At 45.9% G+C, this 22,500-nt stretch overlaps 1 protein-coding gene across 6 annotated transcripts in view; it reads right to left on the bottom strand.

Moving 5' to 3' along the window:
- LOC147018169 (lysine-specific demethylase 2B-like) overlaps positions 1-22,500 on the bottom strand; it is a 110,039-nt gene that overhangs the window by 38,435 nt on the left and 49,104 nt on the right. For 5 of the 6 annotated variants that reach the window (XM_085897587.1, XM_085897590.1, XM_085897586.1 and 2 more), the window contains 7 exons: positions 10,455-10,664; positions 9,941-10,027; positions 9,075-9,200; positions 5,900-6,019; positions 5,048-5,796; positions 4,687-4,850; positions 4,404-4,547 (listed from right to left, as the gene is read on the bottom strand). In XM_085897587.1, the coding sequence (XP_085753713.1) occupies positions 4,404-4,547; positions 4,687-4,850; positions 5,048-5,796; positions 5,900-6,019; positions 9,075-9,200; positions 9,941-10,027; positions 10,455-10,664 (1,600 nt within the window). The remainder of the gene's footprint in view (positions 1-4,403; positions 4,548-4,686; positions 4,851-5,047; positions 5,797-5,899; positions 6,020-9,074; positions 9,201-9,940; positions 10,028-10,454; positions 10,665-22,500) is intronic. The other variant, XM_085897589.1, reaches the window with a different exon arrangement.

The following is a 22,500-nucleotide window of genomic DNA, read 5'->3' as shown; positions in this document are numbered from 1 at the left end:
GTTGTTCATAAGCAGCATGTGGCTGCGGATTTGCATCCGTTCTTGCAGAAGCACGTTGGTGCTGCTCGCGCAGTGCCCCCTGTAGGTGAGAGCAGGAATTTGTAGTTTATTCAGAGCCGGTGATAGCTTTGCCTCCTCTTCGTAAAGGACACTATGGGATATTTAATGTGCACCAACTAATGCTGATAGATGGAAGGCCCGGTTTAACGTCCATCCATGGGACGGTGCACACTTGGTTGCATTTTACATTACGCGCACTTTCCACGGGTCCCTGCCATCATGCTGTCTCCCAAATATTCCCGAAATATTCCACACACTATGGACAGAGTTGGAGTGGGGGGGGGGAGAGAGAAGGGGCAAAGACTTCCTAGTCTTTGGGGACTTGATGAAAGGGTGAGCTGCGGACATTGGGTTGGGAAGGGGGCATTGAGGACTTGCGGAAGAAAGTGGGACCTGCAGACCTGGAGTTTATAAACAAAACCAGGTTGGTGAAGAAGGAAACCGTTTTGAGCATATAGATCCAAGTAGATGTTACAAATTAAACAATTTATGATTTTATTATTACCACACCTCAATAATTTTTCAAGAAGTCAACTAATTTCAGACCAAAACATGGGGAGGATGGGGAGGGTAGGAGGATTGGGATGGGAGCGAAGGATAGGGAGGGATTGGTGGATGGGGTGTGGGGGAGGGGAAGAAGGATGTGAAGAGGGAGGATGGAGAGAGGTAGGAGTATGGGGAGGGGGGGGGATGCTTAGAAGCAGGGTTCGAATCACACTTGTGGTGCTATCGCCAGAAATCATCTGAAAGGTGGGGCTAAGCTCTGAGGTGTGAAATGACAATTTCCTAGGTCCAAGTGTTGGGGAGAAGGAGGAGGGAGGGAGGCAGGATGGAGGAGGATGTATCATGGGAGGGAGGATGGGATGGGGAATGGGAGGATGGGGCGAGGAGGGGGTGAGGGGTTATACATAAATCGATAGTCTTAAAAAGTTTTAAGGTGTTGGTTGTATTTTAACCATTCCTCTTACTCATTTTCCTTTTTCTTAACCCACAGGAAAATATAAACAACCAATTAAGCTTATACTGGATGTATACAAGTAGTCGGGGGCTATCCACTTATTAGTATTACCTATGCAAAATGGCAGAATTATTTTTACCTTCCCCACCCCCCCCTCCCTCCCTGCATTTCCCCTTCTGTATTATACCCTGAATCACCTACCCTCTCCAAACGTCCTCCTTTCCACCTTTCTCCTTCCCAACTCCACTTCCGTTTCAATCACTCCCTTACCTGTGTACCCAACATGCAAACAGCTCCAAACAACAATGAAAAATTTAAGAGCAAGAGCAACGTCACAATAATCAATGTTTCATTTGTTTGTTTTTTGAATGGGTTGGGGGTGGGGGTAGAAAGGGTTATTATATGGTAGTAATTTTGCATTTTGTGCTATTACAATTATGATGTCTGCTCACATATCCTTTGTCTTACGTCCACATGTCCCCGATTGTGTTGCCCGTCTTATCATTTAATCCCGAGGATGACGAGGACTCCTGCAAGGTGACACTGACAAAGAATTTGACTGCCCTGAGATTTGGCAAATCAAGTTTCATGTTGACAAATGCAAACTCCTTCACTACACAGGTGAACCAAAACCGAGACAAAATGCCTTCTCCAAAATAATTGCAAATTTTTGGCTGAAGATATTGTAACAAGGTGGGCATTATAGGCATGAGCCTTCTAATGCCTCACAAGGAAGCTAGCAAGCGAGTTCCTCGCTCAATTCTCCCCTCATCTGCCAGTTTCCTTCAGCTCCCTTGTTGACGTGTCAACCTCTCAACTGTGTCTTCCTGCTCTTCCATGAGCCTCTAAATATCTGGAAAAAAAATAGGGGTGACCGACCATTACTGCTTTAGTAAGGAACAATAGATCGATTATATACATGGGGGAGGGAGACAGTCACTGGACAGGTGCATTCTGGAAAAGGGTTGTTACCTCTGTGTAACACTTGGTGTTATTGGAGGTGGGACAGGTCAAAATTGCTTCCACATTTGCATATGCAAGAAATATTACCTCTTAACATCCTACCCAATAGTGGGGCAACTTAGTGAAATATTGCATAACAATTGTGCATTTTGTGAGGAAAGCACCAAATTTGGCACACTAGTAGCCTCTCATATTATGAACAGATTTCGATATTGGGCCGTCTCAAATTCAGCCGCTGATTGCTGTGGCAGCCATTTTCCACTGCCATGAAAAATTTTGAGATGGCCCAAATTTAAACAAAATGCACAATTGTTATGCTAAGTTGCCCCACTACAAGGCAAGTGAGGTTTATATCCATTTTTAAATTTTGATTATCAATAAAGAGACACAATTCATCACTGGAGGAATTCCAAATTTAGGCCAAATTTAGACACAAGAACGATATCAGGATCATTTTTTTTTTATTCAGCCTTTTCACGCCTCGTTTTTTTTTTGTTTTTTTGTTTTTTCCACTTAACTCCGGATTATCAGTGGGGCTGATTCCCATGGGTTACGTTTCTTTTCACACCTCATTTTTGGAATGTGGGATAGCACTGCAATTTGCTGGGCCTAAGGTAGTCCTGCTCGGAAGCAGGGTTAGCATAGCAATTGGGGTGCTGTCCCGATAAATCATCTGAAAGGTGGGGCAAAGCTCTGAGGTGTGAAACGACAGTTTCTTTGCCCTAGGTAGCGCATTCAAGCAAACAGCAGCAATATGTACTTTATGCCAGACAGTCGCGCACTGACCATATTGCTAAGTAGCGCTCCTATAATCTCATATATATATATTAATTTAGGGTGCGCATTGTTGTCCGAACGACAAGACCACAACAACGTGTCACACATCACACAAGAGCACATACATGTATTGCTTTACACCTAAGAACGCCAGTGATCGGATGTGACTGCTGGTGGCGTGTCATCATTAGGCACAAGTCGTGCAATTCCCTCATCCCTCAAATTCTCCTCAAACTGGTGACGACACACATATCTATATATATATATATATATATATATATATATATATATATATATATATATATATATATATATATATATATATATATATATATATATATATATATATATATATATACACACACGAGGATGGATAGGATAAGAAATGAGTATATTAGAGGGACAGCGCAGGTAGGACGGTTTGGAGACAAAGTGAGAGAGGCGAGATTGAGATGGTTTGGACATATGCACAGGAGGGAAACGGAGTATATCGGGAGAAGGATGTTGAAGATGGAGCCGCCAGGCAGGAGGAGAAGAGGAAGGCCAAAGAAGAGGTTCATGGATGCGGTGAGGGCGGACATGCGGGTGGTTGGAGTGTCAATGGAAGATGTGGAGGATAGAGCGAAATGGAGACGGTTGGTCCGCTGTGGCGACCCCTAACGGGAGCAAGCCGAAAGAGGAAGAAGAAGATATATATATATATATATATATATATATATACACACACACACACACACACACACACACACACACACACACACACACACACACACACACACACACACACACACACACACACACACACACACACACACACACACACACACACACACACACACACACACACACCGGGCGCAGTGGCATGCGCCTGTAATCCGGCTACTCGGAGGCTTGGGTTGGTGGATCGCTTGAGGATGGGAGCTCTGCACCGGGCCACGCTATGAGAGGGTGTAGGGCAGCCCGGAATCATGGCGAATCCCAATACTTATCCCTGTGTCGTAAGAGGCGATTAAGGGTTGCGTCAGGAAGGGCATCCGGCGTAAAACCTATGCCAAATCAGTATGCGGATCATAACGGATGATCCGCTGTGGCGACCCCTAACGGGAGCAGCTGAAAGACGAAATATATATATATATATATATATATATATATATATATATATATATATATATATATATATATATATATATATATATATATATATCAATCTTTGTCTCCGTTCTCGTCCATTTCTTTCACTTCTTTCCGTCACCTTTCACCATAAAAGTTGAAATGCAATAAGACAAACAGTGAGTGATACATTAATGGAAGGCACCATGATGGGATAGGTGACCCTCGACCTACCTACGTGTGTTCAATTTATATTGCGCAAGTGAGTTGTATGTTAAATAAATCATGCATATTCACGGCATTAAACTTAACTGGGGTTAGCGTTCACGAGGTGTGAAAAGAAAACATGGGGTTAAGAAATGAGGTGCAAAACAAAACCAAGAAAATCTGGGATTAACATTTAGCACCAGGCTAAGAAAGTTAAGGCTTGAGGCATGAAAAGGCCTATTGAGGGCATGCTTGTGGAGGCAATGAACAAAGCACTGATTGGGTTTGTTGGCTTGGTCCAATCACAAAATATAAGGGAAAAGGTTACCTGGTGAGAAAAGTTCCCGCAAGTTCTCCTCATTGGCCCCCTTGATGTCTGAAATATCCAAGGACTGCAACAATGGACAGGCCCCAGCAGTGAGGGCAGACACAGTGACCCATGGACAGCCGGCTAAAGAAAGGTCTTTGAGGCCTGAGGCAACCACAGGATAATGCACAAAAAGGAGGCGAACACGTAAGGTACTGGTTGAAGTAAGAGAAGAATACAATGTGCCAATGAGTCGTTGGACAGTAAAGGGGAGCACGAAATACATCGTATGGCACAAACTCACCTGGAAGCCGATTCAGTAACCAAACAAGCTGCTTGCGTGAAATGGCCGAATACGACAGGTTCAATGCCACTGGTTGTCGCCGTATAATACCACTAAGCATGCTAGGAGGTACCGATGAAATGGAACTGAGGTTCATCCGTGGCCAAAGACGGCGATCACAGCACCTATTGGTGAAGCAGAGTGGAATGGGTTTGTGGAAGTGAGTCCAAGCCAAAGAAGGCGCAATGACAAAACAAGTTGACATATATGGATTTGCTAATCAAATGAAGCATCACAGATGAATATTCTCAGGGTGTTGTAAAAAAAAAAAAAACACAAAATAAATAATAAAAGTCACAGAAAGCAACATTGCACGACTCACCAGCGATTCCACATCTTGCATACGAGCATGCATGTGCACAACTCCTCGTGGGTGAGGAACTGGAAAACACACATCCAAGCCTCACGCCCTGCTCCAAGTGCTCCTGGAGTTTCAGAATGGGCCCCTCCATCTCTCTCGGCAGATGTCTTCCGCAAAGGAGATGACGACGACATCCCATGTCTCATTCCCGACCCATTCACTCTACCGCCGTCGATCCCACATTTTTGTTTTTTCCGATGTGGTTTTCCCGGGCTTCCTGTGCTTTCTACTCCACAGAAAACAGGAGCATCGACTATCCTTGTTGCCACAGCCCTCACTGCTTGAACCGGTGGAGCATCTGGAACCTCCACGGACCTCGCCAACAAGGCCACTGGGACCTCTGCAGTCCTCATCACTGGGGTAGTTGGGGTTTCGGCCACCTCTTTCTTTATTGCTCGATTCCCCACAAACTGACCATTGCTTTCAAGCTGTTTTTCAGGCAATATCCTTGTTGCATCTTTCCGTTTTGGAATTCGATAGCGTGACAGTGGATCAGAGCTGTTTCCTCCATCTACAGTTGTTACTCTACGCCCAACAAGGAGCTTGTATTTCTCACGGACCCGCTCAGAGACCGATTCCAGTGGCATACGACGAGGTGAAGAACGTCGAAGGCGGGCAGCAAGAGCAGGAGATGAAGCTTCTCTACTCGTTCTCGATTCCCTAAAAGCTGTTAAACCACTTTTAAGTTTTTCATCTTGTTCTTTTCGTTTCTATTTGGGAAGAGGAGGCAGGAGAGGGGGTGTGGGGGTTATAAAAATCATATTGGTTTAAAATGGAGTGCACCCCGATTCCCAAGATCCGACAGGGTCATACCTTCCAGCGACGTCCCTCAATTCTTCCACCCCCGACTCCACCCAAACCAAGACGAATACGTCTTGGAAGCAACCGCTTACGCAGAGCAAGTCCTCCAATACCTTTCAGCTTGCCGCTCAGCTGAAGGAAAATAAGAAAAAACAAATTTTAAAGCGATTTAGAGTATATCGAAATCATCTCATGCTCAAAAAAGTATCACTGATCAAAGATATATAATTTTAAAGATTTCGATGCATTATGCTACATCTCCAACTGCAGGGGAGTACTTGTGAAAGGATGCTCAAATGGAAACAAGATTCAAACTTCAAAACAATATCATTGCACCTAATGACAAATTAAGTTTTCACTTCACATCCACATTACGTCAAGTTTCACTTATTACCTGCAACACTCATGGTTTTCACACTTGGAGGAGGAACAGGTGTGAAACGCATTGTCACAGATTTCTCTGACCCGATTAAGAAAGCTTCATTGATTCCTCCCCATCGGAAGGAAAACAGTTACCGCTTTCCAACAGGAAATGTCCGTCTGAACTCATGCTCATGTCATTTGTGAGACTGTGCACATGCGTGAACCGACAATTATTTCAAACCGGAAGAACAACGTGATGAGATCCACCAAGGAGAGCGACAAGTAAGCACAAAACAAAACGACAAGAAAGTAAAAGGAACGAAATGTACAAATATGGAACAACCAGAAAAGTGGCAAAAAATATTTTCTGTGAAATTTCAGCATCGTTGAACTGGTCATTTCAGTTGCGTCTCGGCATCAAAATGAGAAGGACAATATTCTTATTGCACAGTTTGCTCTTGGGGCATTTAAGTGAGAGCATTGGGGATGTATGGTCTGACGATGCACTTCCAAACACTTTGCAATGACAACACCAAATTCAAAGAGAAAAATAGGACGATGACCTCAATCATTAAAAAAACAAAAAAACAAACAGCACCAGCGAAGCGGCCACAAAAGCGCAATTTCTGTACTGCCGGTTCATAGTTGAGTATAACGTGCCAGTGAATGGAGCGGATCAATTCACAGAACCCCTGCCCATCCTGTTTCTAGACAGCGGTATCGCACAGCAGCTCAGGTGGAAAAATGAGTCGACAGCTCTTGAGGAAGAGCATAACCTTTCTAGTTACCCAGGCAGTAAGAGAGAGGTGCAAAACGACCACAGTCCATTAAGATCGATTGTAATCGTCAGAAAGAAGACAAGAAACAAACCATTTTGGTGAGAACATTGGGAGATGGTGGTGACGGCAGAGTTTTGGAAATGCCCGGTTGCAATATTTTGCCCAGCGAAGCAATCTTCAATAAATCTGAACAATACTCTTAAAGGGGAACCCAAACGCTCAGACCACCTCGACACTAATCTATCCCTCGATACCGTACAAAATCGACATGATGTGTCTTTTTGCGATTTATAAAGTAGATAACTTTGCGATGAAAAGTCAAAATCTTCTTATTCTTCTTCGTGATTAGCTGTGACGTTGCACCCGGGAGTCGAACACCATATTCGTACCATCTACGGGTTACATCGCGGTTCGATCTCAAACGGAAAATAATTTTCGATTTTCCATCAATATGTTGAGTCGATGCGTCCTTGGGTGGTTGTAGAAATACAAACCGAGATGGTTTCATGCTACAGCAATGGCTGAAAGACCCGAAGTGCGCCAGAAATTGGACGAGGTTTGTCCGAAATACTCGCGTGCGAATCGGGCCTACAAAATGTTTGCTTTTCGCCCTCGGATCATTTTACAGCGCACTGTTATGAAACAACAGATATGGCTGGATCTTGTGGTTATCCACTATGACTGAGAGAGAGGATGCCATCCCCACGATTAAGCGGAACAAACAGCCGTCGCTCAAAACTGTAAAGCGATCTCAACCAAGCTACCAGAACATGCACATTGGCGATTTGAGCTGTGAATCAACCACCTGTGTTGGCCTGCCAGCAACCAATCTCACCTCGTCACCACCCATCTCAACAGTGGGACACAGCACGGACACGGCGACAGACACGAATGGCGTCCTGGGAAAGTATGAAATGGGATGATAATGTAACAAACAGGACACCTGGTCAGCCTGCGATGGTGGGAAAAAGCATTCGTCGCTCATTTTGTCGGTTGTGTCCGAGTGTGGCTGGCCGGTGTCCGTGCTGTGTCTGTGCATGCTCATGTCCGTGCCATGTCCCACCATCGTGTCTGTGCCGTGTCCGTGCAATGTCCCACCGGCATGTCCGAGTATGCCCGTGTCCATGTCGTGCCGCGTTTCTGCTGGAGTAATATAACTGATTTATCAATCAACACAAAATCCCTTATAAACCGTCACTTGAACGGAAAAACCAAACCACCAATCTGTAGTGAACATGTGACCAGCGTTTTCATCTTCACAAACACCTCTATTGTTACCATCTTCGCCTGAATCACTTGCAAAGGCTCGAAACGATATGGCTCCAGAATTTCCCCAAAAGTGGGATTTCATTAATTATTTTCAATGCATTTTAGGGGAAAAACAAAATTGCGTTTTGGGTTCCCCTTTAAGGTAAGAAAGATAAATCTACACATTTTGATTAATACACCGAACTGCAAGGCCATTCATCAGATCGCAAAGCTTTTCAATAAAATGCAGTCTTGTTATCACACAGCAAATGGTCTTTTGGGTCTTAAGAAAATTTCCAGGAGAGGCATGAGGTCAAGGATAAAACAACAAAAAACAGACATCAATTGATCCCAGCCTGTCATCGACAAGAACCCGAAGGATGTGTTCCACCAACATCAAGATTGCCCTTACAGAATTCAAATCATATCATCATAAACACCCTTGATGAGTTAATATGGAGAGGAGAGCCAAATGCTCGTTGTGCAACATCCAAAATATCTCAAAGGAGTATCAAGAAAAATAGATAAATACAAAACATCACACGTGATGTCAAATCCATGAATGGATCTTTTTCCAAAGACGCGCTTTTGTTGGCAATCGAGGTGACTGTGACGTTTCCTTTTGGGTGGTGGGGATTATTTTGAGTATTTGAAAAATATTTGAACTATTTTGATTGGATGGTTGATGACTACAAATGACAGGGATGATGGAATGGGGAAGAGGGATGGCCATGCTTGTGGAATGGAGCATTTCTGGGGGTCATGTGAGGGGGTGGGTTAGTGGGAGACGGCCTTACCAAAAGGCGCTTTTCCGTGCTGCTTTGCGAGCCCCTATTCTCAGGGTAGCTTCTCTTCTCATTTCCCGACTGTTTCAGCAGAGAGCCGGGAAGATGAGAGGCGAACTTAAAACCGGGGCCTCGCTTCTGTGGCGAAGGGAGGGTGTACGGGAGCAAGTGGGTAAGAAGGTGCGCGCTTTGGCTGAAGTTACGGGGTTTAAGGTACAGCTGAATCTCATATCCGAGCATGGTGAAAGAGCACAGGGAAACGTGCGTTTTGACTTAGGAATGCATAGCTATGATCTTCCAGGGCCTTCTGCTGTGCTCCTCATGTCTTTTTTTTTCTCTTCAAAATGGCGGTTTCATTTTTCCATCTTCTTTGAATGCGCACATGCAAAATTCCCTATTTTCCATCGACTTGATGATAGGAATAGAAAATAAACAGCATTTTTTTTTCTTGAAATCTCCAAGTATTTCCTCGGACACTCAAACGCACAGAGCCATCTTCAGTTGATGTGCATGCGTGATCTTTAACCAATGAAGAATCAATCCCATAATTACCATTCGTTCCAATAATCCACAAGAAAACATAAAGTGCTGGAGGAAACGTTCACCCATGTGTGCAAAGGCAAGAAACAAGTCACCAAAGTTCATCATGACTGACAAATTAATAAAATACCATTTTACAAAAGCACTTATGTGCGAACTTCAGCGGAATGAAAATACGGCAGCTCTTCAAGTGGATCCAAACTTTCTCGTTTAAAACCACTTTTGTAACATCAACATCCCTTTCTTGATAAGCCAACATTATAAGGGCATTTAAAGTGTGACGAAGGCATGTAGGGATAGCCAAAGTGTGGAGCTAACAAAATGAAGCACGTGATTACCTTGCCAGATTTCCCCTTCTCTGTGCACGACGGGCATTCCCAGCAGTTTGGAAGTTCGTCATTCACCACCCCAAGTGACGGGTTCAGCTGATGTAGGAGCAAAGTGTTGAATGATAGGATAACAGACAAAGAGGAAAAGCAAAACAGCAGTGAAAGAAGCTCAGATGGTTCAAACAGCATGGAGCTTATACAACAAGGGATGAATGATTATTTATTTAAGGAAGGAAGGAAAGATGGGAACATGATTAAAAGCTGGCTCAAGAGAGTGGTTATATACTGAGGAAAAGACAAGAGGGAAGGGGGTTATGGAAGTATGTGGTTATACACTATGGGGGTGGTGAGGGGTAAGCATGGTTGCACACAAAGGGAAATGAACAGAATGGGGCATCATATTTACAAGGGATGGGTATAGTTATTCCTGGTTGGAGAAGGGGGGCACATTCTTTTCAAGGAGGGGGTGGGGGGGGCAGAATTATACACCAAGTTATCACGACGTTAGAGCAGTTTGTTGTACCTTTAGACAACCAGGATGTACAATCTCATTGCAAATAGAACATTCCATGAGGGTTTGGAGGAAGGTTTCCTCATCCACAGCCTTTTTCCTCTCATGTCGCACATCTTTTTCATCATAGTCTTCATCATCATCATCATCATCATCATCATCATCATCATCATCCCTTCCTCCTCCACAAAACGCACATGCAGCCACATTTGGCAGCATAGGCTAGGAGTATGAGGGGTGAGTGGGTGGTGGGGTTTGAAGTGAAAGTTAAGAATAAGCTTTCAGCAAAACAACCAAAATGCTACGGGTTTACGCTCTCACGAGGTTACCATTTTAAAAGGCAATGACACAAACATGATCAAAAGGTGAGAGGAAAGCCATTTGGGACATCGTACCTATGTTGCATTCCCATCCTAACAGTCCCTTATTGCTTAACAAATAGAAAAACCCAGATAAGCGATCTGCAGTCAAACTCGCACACAAGAGTAGGCCTGGACGAGAGAAAAAGCTAATGATAAAGGATATACAGTATTGAGTACAAGAGAATCATAAATTTGGGCAATTTTCATTATAATGGAAGCTCCAAATAATATTTGCTTGTCAAAAGCAACAAACTTCATTTTCAATAACTTCATCAATGGAAATAGATCAAAATGAACAGAACCAATTCACTGATTTTTACATTCAAAACAAGCAAAAGAATAGTTACACTAAGTAGCCTTATATTTACTTTGATGAGGTCCCAGAGAGGAACCGAATGGGAAACAATGAGCGTGTGTACAAAGGACCATGGACGTTCATGAATGAACAGGTGGGCATTTGAAAGACAAAGCAAGCAAGACAAGACAATGGACACAGGAAGACAATTCCACAATTGGGAGAACAAGGGGAAAAATTAACGCAGGTGAGCAACCAGGCTGGACTTTTGGAGGGTGAGCAGATGAGGGCGTCTAAAGGAACTCATCTAACTTGGGGTGGCTTGGGACGGGGTGGGAGGTGGGAGGTGTGAGGTAGGAGAGGGTAGAAGCAGTACTGCCAGATACAAGTGTGTATAAAAGAGAGAAACCACCAACTTGTCATCGGAGGGAGCGAAACGTCCATAGGAATCCACCCCGTGCCTTGAGAAACCAATGGTGCAGAAGGTTTTTTGATCGACTCAAGAGGATCAAGGTGGGAAGCAGAAGAATCAGCCCAAAGTGGGGAGCCATATTCCATGGAGCTCTGCATGAGCGTTGTACACCGTAATGAGTTCAGTGTGGCTCAGTAATGCCCTTGCTCTACAGAGAATAACCAAGTGGCGATTGGCCTTTGATGCTAGTTTGGTGAAATGGTCCTTCAATGAAAGGTGTTTGGCAGTTTGTGAGTGGTCAAAGAATTTCAGGGACTGCACCTCTTCCAGTGGCTGTCAAGAGAAGTGGATTGGATAGTTTGATTGCCGATCCTTTTGGAGATACAGCGCGAGAACATGTGACTTGTTGATATTAAAGGACATGTTCCAAGTCGCTGACCAGCAGCTTATCTTATCTCGGTCTGACAAAAGGGATTCAGCAGTGCCTGGCCTTTCACAACAGTGATATATCATTCCACATAGGCAAGTCACAACCATTTTGCCAATAATTCTGGCCTATGGAGTAGAGTCATTGGCAAAATGTCAAATTTGGTTTGTGAGAGAATCAAATAGATATCTGATGGAGATCAAGAATAATGTAGGATCTAAGGTTCTTTCCCCCAGCCTGAAGGGAAGACCATAGGAGAGGATACACAAAAAAAAATATCAAAAACCACTTGAGCTGGGAGCCCTGAAGCCCAAATTTGGAGAGCTTGGAAATCAAGGCTGGATGCCAAACTGTATCAAAAGCTTGTGATATATTCAGAGATATGGCCCCAACCTCTTGTTTGTGGTTAAGGGCAGAATTTCAATGCAATGTCAGAAGGAGTAACATATCCAAGGTGGAATAGCCAGATCAGAAACAAAACTGGTTGTTCGAGATTCGCACATTAGAGAAGGGATAGCCTGAGGTTAGGTGCAATGATAGACTCCATTACTGCACTTTGCTTATGATGTGGAGAAGGTTGATAAGTCTATAATTTAGGGGATCCCTTTTCGAACCTTTCTTATGGAAAGGAGTGAGGTTTGCAACTTTCCAAGATGGAAGAGATTTCCCATCCAAGGACGTGTGAACGAGAGGAGAGAGGGTATGATTGAACTGAAGCACACACAGCTCCTGAGGAAAAGAAAGGGGAAGAAGTCCTCATAATGTAAGGAACATTCTGTAAAGGTGGAAAGGGTGCGTATAGGTCTATAGAGAGACCGATTTGGGACCTTAACCTTCTGAGTGAAGGAACAGTTCAAGAACTCTGCATTTTCTCGAGCAGCGTCCAGCACGACTCCAACCTTCAGGAGGGAAGGAGCGGAAGGGGAACGTGAACGAGACACAGACCTGGCCAGTTTCCATCAGAATTTGGATCTCAGGTGAGCCTGATGTTTGGCCTTGGTTCTTATTAGGACAGATATACAGTGCTTCCTAGATGTAGGTAAGATTGAAGGTTGCCATCAACAAGGTTCACCTTTCAGGAAGAAATGCATACTGTTTTCTTGAGATGGCCTCACCACACAATACTGGGGTTGAGATGAAGAAAAACATTGTTGAATGTAGAAGGGGGAAGTGGGAATGAACTTGTGAAGAGAAATTTAGTCCATTGAAGAAATTCAAGGAGCAGTCAATGCTCGGAGTGAGTTGATGTGATGATAGACCAGTCTTGACTAGAGAGAGAGAGCACATTTTAAGCCAGTCCAATCAGCTTTATTAAATTGCCATACATGTCTGCACCTTGTACTTTCTCTAGTAGCTGTCAAAAAGATGTCCAATTTAACCAACATGTGGTCAGATGAGGCTCGAGGAGCTGAGGAGGATGGCATGGTGGCAATTGAAGTCCCCACATTTTAGGTTCAGCGAACAAGGGTGAGCAGTGTCAAATGTTTGCCGATAGTCTCATTATGTGGAATCATCAGATTTGGGAGGATGGGAGGGGAGAGGGGAACACATAAAGACTGCAGAAGGAAACAATATGTTGCTACGGAGAGGGACACAAAGGCAAATGTACTCCGTAGGGTTGGAAAACAACCAACAAGGGGCAGGTGTTGTGGAGAATGGAGGAACGATCATACACAGAGAAACCATCACCAGTGTGCGAATCTGGCCCATCTAAACTTCGGAGACAATGTGGTTATCTGGGAGATATACAGAACAGTCTGGGACAGCTTGTGAAAGAAATGTTTCCCTGAGACGTACAGTATCTGGGTTTTCTGCAGCAGCCTGGATGGACAGAACTACATTCGCAACTTGTACCGACCTGTCAAATCTCTTCCAATAAGCTTTTTCCTTTTAGAAGCACTCCAAATACTGACAAATTTTAATTCACCCCCGAGAACTCCAATGGTCACCTTCAGCTCACACCCACAGTGCATTGCGAGTGATCCAACACTTCCTTTCTTTCATTACATCATTCAGCTAACCTTGTTTCCCAGTAGTTTTAGAAATATAGTGCTTCTTTACACAGACTTGACCCATGGAGTTTCAAAATTTTGTCTGACTGCCTGAGTTTAACCTAAACAATGGTTATTCCTGACATTTTACAGGGTTGTGACTACGACCTCGTTGTCTTCACGAGTTGGTATTTACCAACATTGAGAAGGTAAACACGAATCCCAACGCAGCTCCTCAGTCCCTCCTCGAGGAGCCAGTTAGGAAGGCTCTTTGCCTTGGCAAGAAACATTGATGACCCCACCATCAGAGTCTGCTTCCAGCCTGCTGTTAGGGGTGTTGTCAGTGTCCTGTCCCCGTCCAGTACCCCTTCCCTCCACGCCAATCTCAGCAGCAGGACAGAGCACATTTTCCCCTTACCTACAGGCAGTGGTGTTCCCACCGTTTTCCCTTCAACAGGCGGTGGAGCCCTTACGGCCTACACAACAACAAAACCCGACGGGGGTGACCTCCCTGACCTTGGGTTATATCCCCGCCACACAGGGTGACCCTTCATCTTCATCTTCTGTGGGACTGAGACTTTTGTGGTCGTGGCAGGGAAAGGAAAGGCTAAACCTCCTGCTCTATGGATCGGTGGGTGCAGGCCCTTTCGAGGAAACAGCGGCAATGAGATATAACTTCACGATTCTATTTATACAGTTTCCTACCCTCCAGGGGACTCTGCTTCCCATACTGCTGAGGCAGATCCCAGAGAGGTGCAGCAAGTGGTGCAGGTAGTGCAGCCTTGTTACACCATCATCACCCTCAAGTGGCACCACAGACACCAGAAGCAGGGTTTCCTCACCCTGTTAAAAACCACCAGGACCGATTAGTTGGGTTGTCTGGGGAATCTGACTTTGTGCTCGTTATGAAGAGAACCATGACTCACTCTGAAATGAGTATCCATTCCATTAGGTAACTCCCAGTTAGTAGGGCACAGGAAACGTGCTTTTTGCTTCATACGTGAAGATTACGACGTCTTGTTTGTCATTCCCCATCCCTTCCCAGAAATACAATGCTTGGTAGAGAATACTGCAGCAGGTTAGAACCATTCCCACCATTTCCACTCCAAATCATTCAAAGTGGAGGAGGAAAGATGGAGGTTCCTCTCAGTTTTGGCAAGAGCTGGCTTATGCTTCACTGCATACCAGGGATGTCTGCATCCATGTGCATGGATGCAGATCAACTGCAGGTCACAGCTGAAGACAGGGAGCTCACTGCTCATCTGTTAAAGGTGGTGTACAACCTGCAGTGGTCAAAATCAAAGAGGACAGCATACCACGCAGATCGAGAACACCATCTCCATCTCCATTCTGATAGTTTGGACAAATTGACAGAGCAAGTTGCCAATATGCATGGGCCATTGTTTGGGGGCCACTGTCGGCTGGCATTGACAAAATGAGAGCATGACAGACGTGTGCGGGAAACCACTGCCAAGCTCTGCCCTCAGATGCCCAAATCAAAGCAGAGGGAAAGAGTCAGACTACTCTCTGTCCTGACCACCTTGGCCAGACCAGCCAAGTAACAGGGACGTACACCTTTCTGTCAGAGACACCCTGCTGGAAGAGGTAGGATCGGTCCACCCCCCTCCCCCCCGAGGGGCGGGAACATTGTAAACGGGCTACCGGAGGTATTCAGGGAAGCAAGACATATAGGAGAGCACATCCGCACTTTCCATCGGCACTGGGAGGGCATCATGTGTGACAAGATTAATTTTGTCCATTATCTCCATTGGCTTCAAAGTTGAAATGGAGTCACTCCTCCCGCGAGGCATCCTTCACAGGAGTACGTCCCTGCCACAGAATCCTTCGGCGTGAGACACTGTTGCCAGTGTATTCCAGGCAGAGCAAATCAAGTATGGGAGCATGCGCCGGAGCAGCGCGTCTCTGCATCCACTTTCCGCCGGTACTCCAGGGGCCTCCGTGTGGCCATCTCCTGGGCAGATGCCTGGCCCATCCCCATCTCCTCGAAATGCTGATCAACCTGCTGCAACCATCAGGCACATGGTCGGCCCATTGCCCTCCTCCGCTCACGAGGCTCCCTCGCTGAGAGAATCTGGTGAGCAGGATCAGCATCAGGAAAACGAGCCACATGTCCATACAGCCGCAACTGATGCTCATGGACTCTGCAGGTAACAAATCTCATTTGAGTCTCTCTCAGCAACCGCTTGTTGGACACGAAGTCTGACCAGCGATAGCCAAGCATTCTCCAAAAATACCTGGTACCAAAGGAATCAAGTCACCTTCTCAGATCCCTGGTCAGAGTCCAAGTCTCACATCTCACATCTGACGGAGTACTGCTCTCCCACTGAGCTGGTGCTCCTGCCTCCCACTTTTCTCGGCTTCATGCTGTGGAAACCAAGGCATTTCGGATCATTGGTATCTCCCGCAATGAGGCTGAGTCTTTGGGCCTCTCACTCTCGCACCGCAGGCTGGTCGGTGGTCTTTCTGTCTTCTTCCGTCTCCTCTCCAGCCTCACCCCCCTGCTCTCTCTGCAATTTGTCACCACCACATTTCTGCAGGGTGCTCAAGGTCCGCCAACAACCCTCTTCTGGTAAACTACCAAAATCATGAATCACTGCTCACCTTCACTCTTTCATTCCTCTTTTTCCCGCCTTTGGAATAAACTCCCTCACTCTATTCAATCCCATTTTCCCTCCAGGCCTTCAAAACAGCTGTTCACCACCACCTATCATCCCCCATCCAAATCCTCGATCTTTTCTACCCCCGATAATCCACCCAAGCCCACCTCCTTCAAATTCCCTGCTTTCCTTCCTGAAAGTCCCTGGAATGTCCATCTTGTATTCCCCATGTTCCCTGCCCCATCCCTCTCCCTTCCACAGATCTCCTAATGTCTCTGTTCCCCACTGTTTTGTCCTTCCCACTCCCACCCCTCTTGTCTCATCCCCCACCCCCCCTTGCTGTGCGTTGTGTGTTAGCTCTCACACGAGCCTCGACAAGGTATACAAAAAAATGAAAAAAAAGAAAAAAAAAAAGAGTAGAAGCACCAAGGACCTGAAGAATTTCACTTTCATCCTCCTGCACAGGGACCGACAGCGCCACACCCCATGATCCAGTGAATCCATGACTCCCCAGGCCCGACTCAGATGTCTATGACCTCTGGCTCACAGCCAGCAGGGATATGAATATCACTGCCAAGGCAAGTGAATCTCTTCATGACCTCAACATCCTCACATCAAACAGCTACAGACAAGATAGCAGCATCCAAGATGTCGTTGAAAGCCTGGATCTTAGTTTTGACCCAAGAAACCCATAATCCCAGCGGCTCCGACTCCTCATTCAGCACCTCGAGGACCCCCAAAAGGATCTGCAGTCTCCGCAAAGATGACTGCATCATCTGCGAAATCAAGGTCAGAGATCTTGACATTCCCAAACGACACACTGCAGCTTGATCTCTCTGACATCCTCCTCAGAATGCAGTCCATACAAGCACATAAATGTGTGGGGGCCAGTACGCACCCCTGATGAACTCCAGTAACAACTGGAAATAAGTCAGAGATGGTACCACCACATCTCACAGCAGCCTCAATTCTGGAGTAGCGTTCAGACATCAGTTCGATCAGTTTTGGTGGCACCCCATGAAGACGAAGAAGCCTTATCCCTTATCCCAATTCACTGAATCAAATGCTTTGCAGAGATCAATACAGGCTGTAAGCAGCCCCTGCCGAAACTCTCATCTGCATTCGGTGAGGACCCGAAGGGCAAGGATATGGTCAGGTGTTGACCTCATTGGTGTAAAGCCTGACTGCTCTGGGCGCTGGTGCTGAAGCAGATAGTGGTGAACCCGGTAGTTGTTACAGTGCTGGCGATCACCCTTCCCTTTCCAGAGAGGGACAACAAGGCCCCTCTTCCAGTCAGTTGGGGTGATGCCTGTGTTCCAGGTAGAACACAGAAGTGCATGCAACGACCCGAGTACAGCATTTCCACCAGCCTTCAGAAGTTCAGCATGGATGCCACAGATCCGGGAGCTTTACCCCATTTCAACCGGTTCACCAGTCTGTGTTGCCACAAATGAAGGTGGACCACAGTTGATTGGAGGGTCAGCAACATCCAACTGACAGCTGGTGGATCAGCTTGGTACAGCCGCTCAAAGTAACCGGGCCTGTGGGCCTTCACTTCGGACTCCTCTGTCAAGAGCCGACCACCCTCCACTGTAACTGCAGTACACCGAGGGATGGGCCTGGAGGAACGCAAAGCACAAATTCCCCTAGAGGCAGGACAAGAATAACTTGACCACAGGTGAAGCTCTACCCCCTCACAAATTCCTCGCACATAGATTTCCTTGTGCACTCTTAGCGCACGTACAGTTTTCCGCCTCAACTCCCTGAACATCTCAGCTTTGCCATGAAGCCTGGCCCTGCGACTCTGGTCAATGGTATCAAATGTCCTTCGAGAGAAAATTCTTCTTCGCCCTACGATGAGTTCCAAGACATCCACCGGCAACATCAAGGATGGTGGTCTTGAAGGCACTCCACATCTCTTCAGGATTCCCCAAAGCATCCAGACCCCCCCCCCCAAATCCCCACTCAGTCTGTTTGAAAACTCTTCAGCTGCCCTCTCATCCTTGACCTCGCCAACATCCAGCCTCGGCTGGGATGGTACCATTCTCCCAGATTTAAACTGTAACGCCAGAGTTGCTACAAGTATGTGGTGGGTATTGAGGAAATGAGCGTGCCGGTAGACCCTGCAGTTCTGAATCATCCTCCAGCGACCATCAACGAGCACATGGTCAATCTCCTTTGCCACACCATCAGCGTTGCAATACCAAGTCCAACAATGACCCTGTTGGCGCTGAAACCATGAACCAGCCACCCTAAGTCCATGACTTCTTGCAAAGTCAAGGAACTTGGTGCTCTTCTGGTTCATAGTTCCTGACCCATGGGGACCAACTCATGTCTCATAACCATCCCTATCAGTTCTAGTCGAAGCATTGAAATCCCCCAAGACGAGAAGAGCATTTCACCTGGGCAACTGATCAACCATAGACTCGAGCGTGGCGTAGAATGCGTCCTTCACGCTGAGATCACTCGCCTCAGTCAGAGCACATACAGACCAGAGAAATGACACCCAAGGAGTGACGAATCCTTCGTCTCATAATACGCTCATTGGCTGGTGTTCTCAATTACCATTGGAATCAGCTTATTGGACACAGTGATAGCAACTCCATGAGCAGGGTAACCATCAAAGCGGCGAGACCAATAGTAGGTATAATCACCCGCCATGTCGTCCCCACTATCCGGTCTCCGAACCTCAGAGAGTGCTGCAATACCGATTTTCAAACACTTGAGCTCATATGATAACAGAGACAGGTGATCATCCTCTCTTTGGGATAGGACATTCCAGGCACCCACCCGAAGGGACCGCCTCAGGTTAACCCAAGAACACCGCCATCTGGTGGACGACACCGCAGCACCACCCCGACACACTACCGCAATATAACACGGGAAGGTTAACCTGTGGTTTCCCTCTTATCGTCAAAGAATGAGGGTCCCGAAGGATTTGCCCCAATCCCATCAACCGGTGAGTTGTCTGGCAGAGGGCATCTGCATAGGAGGTGCTCCCACCAAGTGGGTTTTCAATTTTCTCTTCGCTTTTCTTATGTTTTTCGGAGTGAAGGGTTTTTCCGGTGGCCGGAGTGCAAATTCTGCCACCAACCTCTGACAAAAAAGGAACCCAACTGCAGGAGGACGTCTGTAGACACAGTCGGGCACTCGGCCCTTCTCGAGAAAAGGGCAAAAGAGGAGGTAAAGGATCACCATGGTCTATTTGTCATCGCAAGTGCTCCGAGGGACTGTGGATGGCGATGAATTGAAACGAGATAAATCAGTACATCCGCAGCCCCTCTTTTCCAATGGAGACGCTCCATTCCATCCTTCGACTACTGACACCAACCAGGGGATATGGTAGTAACACTGGACATAATAGATGCATACTTGCACGTTTCCATGCATGCAAGTCCCTTCATCATCTGTTTGTGGGGTTGGGGGGGGGGTGAGGGGAAATTGGGTCTTCAGATATCCCAGTTTGCCATTTTGCCTCAAGCCCCCTCCCCGAGTCTTCCTTTACTGGACTGGTGTCGCCTGTGGTGATGACACTCCATCAGCAACGCATCAGAATTGTGTGCCACCTCAACAATCGGCTGCTCATGGCGTGGCCACGTACCACTCCTCCGACACCACTTGCAGACTACCATCACATTGGTGGAATCTCATAGATTTTCACAGCCATGGAAGACCAAATTTCCAGGAATTTTCCAGGACTCTGAATAAACACGTTTTATGTCCAAGTGACATTGGATTTTCCAATGTGAGGTAAACATAAATTTCAAATAAAATAAAATAAATTTAAATAAACAAATAAATCGTGTCACACACTACACGTTGTGAGAGAACGAATCAACATCGATGAATGCTTGGATTCCATTCAGGAGGACAGACAATAAATACAATTGAAGTATAAATCCTTGTCCTGGAGACAAAAAATTCCGGAATACTGAATGAAGTTGGTCGAGTCATTTGAAATGCCTCTTGCGTGACGAAAGTGCTCTTCCTCCCGTGTCGAATCGGGTCATTTGAAATGCCTCTTGCGTGACGAAAGTGCTCTTCCTGCAGTGTCGAATCGGGTCATTTGAAATGCCTCTTGCGTGACGAAAGTGCTCTTCCTCCCGTGTCGAATCGGGTCATTTGAAATGTCTCTTGCGTGACGAAAGTGCTCTTCCTCCCGTGTCGAATCGGGCCATACGAAAGTGCGCTTTCTCCCATATATCCTCGACGATATCGAAGGCCTCGTCACAGCTCACCGTCACACACCCTGCGTCTGGCTTTGTGAACGGCACCATTCGCGAACCAATCACGTGGAATTTAAATCTCAAATCTTAGACATTCAAATTCTCTTCCTTTTCCTTTACAATCAGCACTGCGCATCGAAATTAATAATATATATATATAAATATATATATGTATAAAAACACCCAAATTTCAAAAGCAGTTGCACAAAAATAATTTGAGCTTTTGCAATTTTTTTTTCTATCATGGATCACTTCGATTTGCTCCTTGTTTATCGATAGACCAAAAACGACGGATCTGACGTCGTGTCACGTGACACATCTCCGAGGTCACATGACCCCCCTCAGCTCAGAGGAAATGTGTCAAAATTCAGGGGAGGATATCAATGCCATCAAACACGAACTAACTTACACGTATTTTAACAAGTTTATCGTACATATATATATATATATATTTGCATATACATCTTGACCGCACCGGCGGCATATTTCTAACCAGAAATGTGCCCAACGTCACTTCCGGGTTTACGTCAACGTGATTAAACATGCCGCACAACTCAATGTCAATCATATTTTAAACTCATTAAATACGCGTTTTTGTTTTCCCGACTTCGTTAACAAAACATGAAAATACGTCACATCTCGTCCAATTATATAATTTCTTGCCGCAAGATGCGAGCGCGCCTCGCCTTGGTAAATAGCCAATGAGAATCGCTCATTCTTCCCAGCAGGAGTCTCAAACGGGTCAGCTGACAAGGTAAGCAGCGTCATCATGACACGTGATTGGGGGGCGGGGACAAAGTATCCATTGGATTACGGACGTCGGTGGGAAATACCAGCACTGGGTGACGTATAAAAAACAAATTTGACGTTTTGTTTTACGGTCACGTTTTGTTTTACGGTAAGTTGTACTTGTACCATCAGATATCGAGGAGCATTCACGCACACCCGGAATTTGAACCGAACACCTGCTGCAAATTCGATAGATCCCGCTTAATGGGTTCCCATAAATTATGCATCATTAGCGCGAGAAACCTTTTCCCGTTCGGCTTTGGAAAATCCCTTGGGGGGAGTTTAAATTGGTGACGCTCTCTTTTGGCGGAATTAACAATCCCGAGCAGGTGCTGCGGATTGCAATTATAAATATTCGCGGGATTTTCTCGACTTTGCAGAGGGTTTCGAGAACTTGGACAAATGCTTTCTCATTTTTCCCACGACTTTCAAGGACTATGCAAAACGTGCAATTTCCCCCCCCCCCCGTTTCCTTCAACGCATCGGAAAGAGAAGATGCAACTCGAGGTCATCTCACGTTACTTATCAGCTTACTTCCAATCAACAACAAGGTCATGGAATCCATAATCGAAGTTGATATGAAATCCTTCATTTTCTCAAACTGCCCTCATCTCGGATCACAAATTCGAATTCAGACCAGGTCACGGTGCTTCTACTCTCCCAACAATGGATGGAGCCTCCTCAATTTAGTACGAGGTCAGGGCCATCTCTCAAGCTTGTGATAGTCTAGCATCCCGCCTTGCTCTCCAAACTGTCTGCCTATGGCATCCAAGGCCAACTCCACACATGCCTTACTGACTTCCTCGACTCTCTCGGAGCAGTGTGGCTTTCAACGGAATCCTTTTATCTACTCTCTGTCAAGACTGGAGTTCCCCAAGGAAGCGTTCTGAGCCTGGTCCAATTACTGATCTTCATCAATGGTCTCTCCGACTGAAAAA

This window comes from Eptatretus burgeri, chromosome 10, assembly GCF_056783735.1.
Source record: "Eptatretus burgeri isolate ZD-2024b chromosome 10, Ebu_testis_v1, whole genome shotgun sequence".
Lineage (NCBI taxonomy): Eukaryota > Metazoa > Chordata > Myxini > Myxiniformes > Myxinidae > Eptatretus > Eptatretus burgeri.
This window is presented reverse-complemented; position numbering and strand designations above follow the sequence as displayed.